This window comes from Asparagus officinalis, chromosome 7, assembly GCF_001876935.1.
Source record: "Asparagus officinalis chromosome 7, Aspof.V1, whole genome shotgun sequence".
Lineage (NCBI taxonomy): Eukaryota > Viridiplantae > Streptophyta > Magnoliopsida > Asparagales > Asparagaceae > Asparagus > Asparagus officinalis.
In genome coordinates, this window is record NC_033800.1 from 102,664,529 (window position 1) to 102,674,103 (window position 9,575).

At 36.5% G+C, this 9,575-nt stretch overlaps 1 protein-coding gene across 1 annotated transcript; it reads left to right on the plus strand.

Annotated features, from left to right (window-relative positions):
- LOC109850444 (SKP1-like protein 1B) lies at positions 1,207–6,289 on the plus strand. Its single transcript, XM_020420462.1, has 2 exons — positions 1,207–1,610; positions 5,858–6,289. Exons 1-2 carry the CDS (start codon positions 1,314–1,316, stop codon positions 6,029–6,031), a joined length of 471 nt encoding a protein of 156 aa, XP_020276051.1. The 5' UTR covers positions 1,207–1,313; the 3' UTR covers positions 6,032–6,289.

Consider the following 9,575-nt stretch of genomic DNA (forward strand, 5'->3'; position numbering starts at 1 on the left):
TGTTTATTTTGGTTCTCATATCTAAATGTAGAGAGTAAATCAATATACCAGTTGGCTTTTATTCTTATTTGTGGATGCTCGGGAATACATGCTATTGGATCTAATAAGTGCCAATCAGCTATCTAAAAATAGTCAGAAATTTTCATAAAATCGATTAACGTTTCACCTGATGATAGAATTCATAGGAAATTTTTGTGTTGATAGAAGTCATTGGAAATTTTGTTTTTGTTTATAGATTGTTCAAGGTTCAACAAAGCAAATTATTTCGATTTTCAAAATTTTGAATCTGGATATAAATCCCTGAGTACCTAACTATATCCCCCCCCCCCCCCCCCCCCCTCTTTTTTTAAAAAAATTGTACTTATTTATCCTCTGTGATGTTCTTGGTACTAACTAAATAAATACCTCACATGATTTGTAGGTGATAATTTTGGGAAGAAACTATCTTTATTAATATCATATATTACGTCTACAGCTCTACAGTCTGTAGAGTTCTTTCCAACCTCTAAAACTAGGGCTAAGCATGGTTCGGTCCAAACCGAAAAACCGACCGAATCGACCTGAACCGACTCGAAAAAATCGGTTTTATGAGTAGGGTGGTTCGAGTAGGTTTGAAATTTTTTTAACCCGAACCGACCCGAACCAACCGAATATAGTGCAATACTACCCATTCTGATCTTAAACCCTACCCGACCTGTCCCCAAAGAGTCAAAGACTCAAATCCTAAACTCATTTTCTGAATCATTATGGGTTGAAAACAATATCATTATATCAGTGTTTAATGCTTCATAATCTCCTACTTTGTTGATATCTTTTTTTTCTTTAACACAGTTTGTTGTTTGATAAGAAGTTTGATGAAGTTTGAACCGAACAAACCGAACCGAACCGCACCGAACCGATTTGCAACAGTTCGGTTCGGTTTTGAATTATAGAGGATTCGGTTCGGTTGTTCAAATTTTAATAAAAACCGAACCGAACCGACCGTTGCACACCCCTACCTAAAACAAGTGAACGCTGCCCTTTCGAAACAAAACTTGTTCGTGGCCACCGACATAAGTTGGGACTTATTAATGGGCCTAAAATTTGATCAGCCCCGATCCTCGAACGCGGAATTTCTTCTCCGCTTCGAAATAGCAACAAGGACACCCGTGGGCCCCACCGACCTCAATTATTTGTCCTATAAATAGGGCCCCAACTTTTGCCCTTTTCTTCATCGTGTTCTCAATTTTCTCCCAATTTCTTTTCCCTAGGGTTTCTTCTCTCTCTCTCTCTCTCTTTCTTCCCCCACCCCCTCTCGATTAAGTCGAGCGGTTATGGCGAGCGAGAAGAAGATCACGCTGAAGAGCTCCGACGGAGAGATCTTCGAGGTTGATCAGGAGGTGGCAATGGAGTCGCAGACGATCAAGCACATGATCGAGGACGACTGCGCTGAGAGCGGGATCCCTTTGCCCAACGTCAACAGCAAGATCCTCGCCAAGGTGATTGAGTACTGCAAGAAGCACGTTGAGAAGGGGTCAAGTTCTGACGAGAAGACCGCTGCTGATGAGATCAAGGCTTGGGATGAGGAATTTGTGAAGGTTGATCAGGCTACGCTCTTTGATCTCATCTTGGTAAGGTTTTGTTTTATTTTTCTTCTGTTTTTTGCTTTGGGATTTGATTATAATTTTTTTTTTTGTGATTTTGTTGTTACGCCTACTCAAATTCCAGAACCTCTTCATGAATTATAAAAATTTGTTCATCAAATCTGAAGTCACAAAAATATAAAGATTATTTAACAATTGATGCGTGATTTTGGTCAGGATTAAGACAGGATGACTCAATTCCAATAATTAGATCTAAGCAACTAAATAGTTAACTATAAGTTTCCCTATAAGTATGAGTTATCTAACCCGAGGATCTTTTGCTTCTAAAGAGTTAAAAAAAAGAGAAAAATAGTGCTCACTCTTGTAAGTATTTGGAAAAGGAAACAATTCTTGCTGACAAGTATGACAGTCATCGCTCTTTTGATTTTTGAATTTTGAACCCTAAAGTACTTGTGTTCATGCTCTTCATCAAGTGTTATTATACTACACATATCTTGTGAGTTTATTCATCATCTCATTGAGATTTGCATATATTTGTAGGGACCTTATGGAGAACATTCATGTAGTGTTTGTGAATTTTGGGTGTTGTCTACTTGACAAAGGAATATGCGTTGTCATGATTTCATCAACATCCTTATTGCATTTATTAGGTGTATATCCCCTATTATGATGTTCCTGCATCTTGCATCAAATTTGCTTAAGTTAGATCACCCGATTTTTTTTCAATGTAATCACGCTTTTTTTTTCCAACGTAGCATGCTTATGAACGATAGATGATAAGGACTGCGATAAACTCTTGCTATACATCAAGAGAACGCTAGACAACGTCAATGTGTACACCCAGAATCTTAAGAGTTGGTCACTGGGAAAGCAACCTTGACATGGGGAGGGAACCCGACCTTGGTAGGAGCAACCATTGCAGTAGAGGATGTGGTAGTGGTCATTAGAATGATAAAAATGGATATGATTTCAACTCCCGTTGTGATCATGATATCACCAATAAGGTCAAGCTATGACCCTAAGCCTTAGTGAATATGGACAGATATCTCGATTGGTAATAGATAGATGAATCTGCAAGGTATTTTTAGGATGACCCCATCCCTTTATCAGCTCCAATTCTTTTGAGTTGAATCTTTAGGGGCAGATGTTAGTTCCATATGACATTCGAAAAGCTTTACTTGTAGGATATCCCCAACCCTTTACCTTCTCTACAGTTTTGAGAACGAGTAGAGGTCATTAGGATGATAAAGATGGATGTGATTTCAACTTCTATCGTGAGCACAATATCACCAATAGGGTCATAGCTTGACCCCGAGCCTTTAGTGAATATGGACAGGTATCTCAATTGGTAATAGAAGTAGATGAATCTACACAGTTTTTTGTAGGATGGCCCCAACCCTTTATCAGCCCCAATTTTTAAGCTGAAGCTTTACGGGCGGATGTTAGTTCCATATAACATTCGAAATGGTTTTTTGTAGGATGACCCCAACTTATTACCTTCTCTACAGTCTTGAGAATTGAGCTAAGATGTGAGATGCTACCCTAGACTGTGAATTTTCTTAGAAAAACAATACCAATGGGCTTTAAGCTAGAGCATAGTTTAAAATGTTCATGACCAAATTGGGGATCAACCGAATAATCATTTTGATAACTATGCTATGTCCAGTCACTAGCCTCAAATAGAGAAAAAGGCCCTTGATTTTTTTTCTATTCTTTCCCATACCCCTTTTCCCCATCAAGATAGAATGTGAATGTACTGTCATGTAGGATACTAAATGAATCACACTTCTTAGATGACGTGATTAGTGGAACTGCATCCGATGGACACAATCAAGTCATATTTATTCCTAAATTGTGTGGAAAGGGAAGTTTGTGTTTATTTTTATTTGATACCAACTGATATTTTTTGCAACAGACTACTATTAATATAAGCAGTGTTCTTTTAAAAAGTTGTATTTGTTTTCCATTATGCCATTTGAGAACATGTATGTGGGAATAGTTTCTGAGGGTAGACATTACAATTATTTTAACTTCATTAGATGAGCATCCTTCACGAACCCCTTGGCGTGTTATGCTTGAGAAAAAATCTTAGTTCCAAGGAAGATTCTGCAATCTAATTTGGTTGGAATAAATTGTCACTTCTTTCCCGTTGATGTTTTTCTATTCTTTCCCATACCCCTTTCCCCATCAAGAGAGAATGTGAATGTATTGTCATGTAGGATGCTAGATGAATCACACTTCGTAGATGACATGATTAGTGGAACTGCATCCGATGGATGCAATCAAGTCATATTTATTTCTAAATTGTATGGAAAGGGAAGTTTATGTTTATTTTTATTTGATACCAACTGATATTTTTTGCAACAGGCTATTCTTCTTCTTATTATTATTAATATAAGCAATGTTCTTTTAAAAAGTTGTATTTGTTTTCCATTATGCCATTAGAGAACATGAATGTGGGAATAGTTTCTGAGGGTAGACATTACAATTATTTTAACTTCATCAGATGAGCATCCTTCACGTACCCATTGGCATGTTATAATTGAGAAAAAATCATAGTTCCAAGGAAGATTCTGCACTCTAATTTGGTTGGAAGAAATTTTCACTTCTTTCCCGTTCCAGCAGTTGCGAGTTTCCTACTTATTACTAACATGTTATGTTACCTGTGTACTTCTAATCTAAAGCCGTAACCGCACCGTACCCATACCCATACCAAACTCCGTGCACACTTCTTGCATGTTTGCATTTATTTATTTCGGCATGTACTCAATTATACAATTCATGTTATAATTTAAAACACTAGTCATACATTTTTTTGACATATATCCTACACTTCACATCCACTTCTTGAAACTCGTTGGACATAGATCAGGTTTTGAATTATGATTTGGAAGGTTCATTTGGATGTCTAGTTCAAAAACTAATGATTTTCCAATTTATAATCTTCATAATAAAAAAACATAAAAATGTTATAGGAATTTTAATTCTCATCCTTGTTCTCATATAAATTATTAATTTCAATATATAATGTGTATAAATATTTATATAGCAGTGTCCTCGTACCTTACCTTTCACAAATTTGTTGTGTCCCGTACCCATACCGGTACCAATGCAACATAGCTAACATGTAAAAACATGATTTTTTGTAGTCTTATTCATGTATATTTAGACTATTGAAGGGCTCAAATTACTTTTAGGTGAAATGCCCAAATAGATGTTAAATTGTTGAGGGGAGTACGTGATATAGTAATATTGATGGGAGCTAAGGTGTGCCAAAGGATTTAATAAAAGCTTGATTTTTTGTTTGTGCGTGTTGGGAGTTTGGGGGTGGGTATGATCTACAACTCTAATCCTCTATGAACATATTGTTATTCTTGATTATGGTGTTCATTAAATGATAGTTCGAGATCCATCGAGATTGCAATGTAAAAACTCTTTATCCTAAAACAGAAATATGATTTTTCTCATTAGCTCATCAATGGAATAATAAAACCCCATTGTCAAGTTCTGCAAAGTGCTACATGAGTTACTTCCTCATTCAAGTGTTAAAGACCATTTTCTCCAGTAAATCAGCTGTCACATCCTTTGATTTCTTCCATCTTTTCTCATTTATGTCTTATCTCTAGTCCTTGTCATACCAATAGTAACAATGTTGTCACTCTTGATTAGCATGTATATGGTCTATGTCACTCGCCCATATCATCACAGTGGCTTCTCTCTTGTTTTATCCTCTACTTGGTATGCCATCTGTCTTTTATAGCGGCATGCATTTCGTATTCCTATATTTTTTGCAGTCATCCTCCGTCCAACGGAATCGTACTTTTAAACAAACTCAGATACTTCTTTTTTCTTCCGTGCATCCAAATTTGCCCTTAATTCTGCTTAGCATTAAATCCTAAGCTATTTGGTAGGATTGATTTTAAAGAGGAGATGTTCAGCTCTTCCAATCTTTGGGAAGGAATTTACATCCTTTTGTACTTGTTAGCAGTTAAGCTACTTTGTACTTGTGAGATATTGCAAGCTTTTGTACCAAATATTAGGACCATAAACTCACCTTCCAGCTTTCGGTTTCACAAGTCCTAGCATGTTTATACTTTTTTCTCTCCTCCATCGGTCCTATTTCATACAAAAATGAGAATTATGTGTATAGTTCCCATATTCTTCCCTATTTTGTTTTGGCCTATGAGATGGTATGTTCTCTATTATACTTCAGGTCTGATCATATTATATTATGTAACGGCTGCTGTAACCGGCCTCTTATTGTTGGTTTCCAGGCTGCAAACTATCTGAACATTAAGGGACTGTTGGATTTGACATGCCAAACTGTGGCAGACATGATCAAGGGAAAGACCCCGGAGGAGATTCGCCAGACCTTCAACATCAAGAACGACTTCACGCCTGAGGAAGAGGAGGAAGTCAGGAGGGAGAACCAGTGGGCGTTTGAGTGACCTAATTTCTTTTCTCAGCAAACTTTTGCTTTATTAGTTTTATGTTTCCATTGATCGGACAGGACGGTGAATATGGGAGTTGTAATTAGGGCAAATCCAGGGTACGACTAGAAAGATTTGATTATGTTTTTAACCGACTGTTTCTGAACTTGAGGGATGGTTTGGTCTATGGTATGCATGTGCCCTGCCAACTTCTTCTGTAAGTGTCACGTCTTGGATTTGTTGGCTTTCTTTGGTTGCACAAATTGGGTTTTGTCATATTTGTTTGTTTGGGTTGTGAAACTCTATATTCTATATAACCTGTTTTTATCAACGTATGCTGCACAGGTGACATTCTAACATCACGCAAAAATATGATGTTCTTGTGATCTCGTAAATGGTTTGTGTGACACCTGTGTTTGATTTGGTGTATGGCTGGAAGTCACCTTGTTCGGTAGTAAGCCAGCTGAACTAGATTTGGGCCTCGTTGCTCGCACATTTTCCGTTTGAAAATGTTCTCCATAAAGCACCCTTTGTACTTTGGAGGAGAGGGACGAAGTCACGAAGGTGTAAATGCTCCCATGCCCTCTATGTTAGAAAGTTGATGGGTAATTAATTCTCTACGCCTTATTACAGTTGATGAGTAAGTTCCTACTTGCCCTGTTGTGAATTTCAGCCTGCCAAAACTAGAAGAGGGATGAAGGGTAAATTGTGTCTATGCCCCCTCTTAGGTGGATGGTTTCGGGTGGGGTTTTAAAGCTATGATGATTGCTAGACGTAACGCACTTCGCACAAATGAATACTAAAATCTTGTATTTCTCCCCAGTTTGCGACGAAGGATTGAAGATGGTGTGGTGGCTTTGTTTCTTGTCGGAACTCTTTTTTTTTTTCCTTCCTGTTGCATTCTTGGGTGTGGTTTTTTGCTTTGGTACAAAGAAATTATGAAGCAGAGCATAAACTCTACATAAATTTTGTTTGCTTTTAGAGGTCGAAGCGTTGAATTTGGTTTTCTGTAGATGGTAGTTTGCAAGAAGGTGGCATCAAGTGTTGAAAGATAATCTAACAAATTGTATAGCTCAGGTGGGGCTACATTAACGCGCATGCTTCTTAGCATGGAATTTTGTCAGCAAAGATCAATGGATTATAGTGATAAACGTTTAATTACAAAATGTGATTGCACGAGTTGCACAACGAAAAAGATGACAAGTACGTTTAAATTTTTTTTAAAGTACTTCTAAACTAGCTTCTTGTTCTACGTTACTGCCTATTTGAAAAACGTGATGCCATGAAAATTACCACCAAATACAAAAAAAAAAAAAAAAAAAATATTCCAAAAAAAAAAAAAAAAAAAAAAAAAATATCTACTCTGCTTTCTCGCAATTGAACGTTAAAGCATTTTGACCAGCAAAGCCGCATCCCACAGATATATTAACTTCAATCAATAAAATCTTTTTGAACGGAAGCAAAGCTTGAGATGTCCAAGGCAAAGCTACATGCAAGGTTGACTAAAATATGAAGTGTTTAGTTACAGTCGAATTTCTGAATTTAAACATAATGGAAGCTCTCAGAGAAACACCAGATAATGCGTTGGTTATGTTTGCTTCTTCGATTTCTTTGGTGGATTGTCAAGTTCTTCGGCTTCGTCTTCCGTAGAGCTCTCAATGGATTCATCAGGCACATCATTTGGGGCATTATGCTTGGTGATGAACTCTTTGAGTATGCCCATGCTCTCCTCCTTCATCGCAGCCAACTGTTGTGAGAGAATGCCGGTGCTTGATTTAATTGAAAAAGTTTCTGAACCAAGCTGTAGAGTGGCTTTTGCTCTTGATTCAGAATTTACAGCGGTCAAAGAGGTGACTTCCATACCTGAAATTGCTGCACAAGATTAAAGAAATGATGCATCTCAAATCCAGCAAGGAGAACATGCTAGCGAATTATGTTATGCAAATAATATCACCTTTGATTATCGATATAAATTAAACATCAACATGGACATACAAAGCAGAAAAACACTATTTGGAGATAAAATGTTTACAACAATTTTGAAAGAGAAAAACCTCAATCCTCGAACAATATTTGGCGCATACATCGTAATTTCAGGTACTCTATTCATTTGAGTGATTTTCAGTTGCTTATATCAAATTCAAGAGAGCTCTCCAGCAAACCATTTGAAATATCATTTTGCTACATGAGCGAAGTATTCTTTTGTGCGTGCATTTCTTTCCTTTTATTCGTTTCACATACATAACCATTCAAGGGGAAGATCATATATCATATATTCTCAGATTAAGAGGAAGCTTTAACACAAATCACAAGGAAGCATTTGTTCAATGCTAGGAATGCCTAGCATGATACAATAGTTCCGTTTTGCAAGAAGTCTGCACATTCTTCATACGCATTCTCAATATGATTGTGTTATATATACCATAAGTACTTTTGGTAACGGACATTTTCTCAAACAGAAACAAATATATTTACAAAAAAAGGGGCATGATTAGCATATGGAAAGATGAGTACAACTCAAGCTCCCAGATAGAATGATAACAAAACAGGAAATACCAACAGGAAAGAAACAAGTGAAGGACTACATTAAGAAGTATGACAGGCATTGATATTATGAGGGTATAAGAAAGGTAACGAAACATTAAGGAGAAGCTAGTTAGATAGTAGAAAAATGGCACTTACTATAACCAGAATTTTTTCATCACAGGTAAAAACTGATACGTACTATCATGTCAAGTGTGTTATATTCGTGCACGCAACAAAAAAGGAAAAAAGAGTTGAGAAACTCATCTTAAATAATAAAGTCTATGCCTTAAAGGCATATTTCCTTAGTATTCACAGGTGTGTCCAGAGTATCTATATCTAACATAAGAAAAATATCCACACATGTGCATACTTCTTTTACGCTTTGTTGGTTTGGATTGATAAAACCCCAAAAATAGATAATGACGTGGAGATACATAAAGAATTATATAGGAAATAATAGAGACAAGTAGAAGAAAAAGAGAAACAAAGAATAGAAAAAGAGAAAAAGGGCTGAAGATAGTACGACTCTTCTTAAGATTATTATTGAAATCAATGATATAGATTACGGTGCATTACCATATATTTGTTTCACAATTGCTTTTGTAGGTTATAGAGGATTATCTATCAAAAACTATTGGTGGTAATGGCAAATTGTTTCAGACTAATCTAAAAGGCAGCTGATACGCTGTTAAAAGGATAAATAAACAATGCAATAAATTATCCAGTTGGGGTTCTCAGCATATTTATTTGAGACATGCTAAAGTAGGTTCAACAGGATGAACTAGCAATAACAAGGATTTCGTTAGCTTGTACTACTAAACGAGGTAGATAAGCACAACAAGAACAAAACAGCTTTTTATCTCAAACATATGAGTCCGGATACATCAATCTTTTCCTCCATTATATTCTCCTAAGGCTATGTCATTGATTGAATTACCAACTAACATGTTCAATCTCTATTCATATTCATTTAGGTCTATCTCTGATCGTCATTGCTCAATTGACTATGATTCTAACAGATTTATTTTTCTTCACT

Coding starts and splice junctions, on each gene's coding strand:
- LOC109850444 (XM_020420462.1), top strand. CDS start 1,314: ATGGCGAGCGAGAAGAAGATCACGCTGAAGAGCTCCGACGGAGAGATC. Junction 1,611..5,857: donor CGCTCTTTGATCTCATCTTG/GTAAGGTTTTGT, acceptor GTTGGTTTCCAG/GCTGCAAACTATCTGAACAT.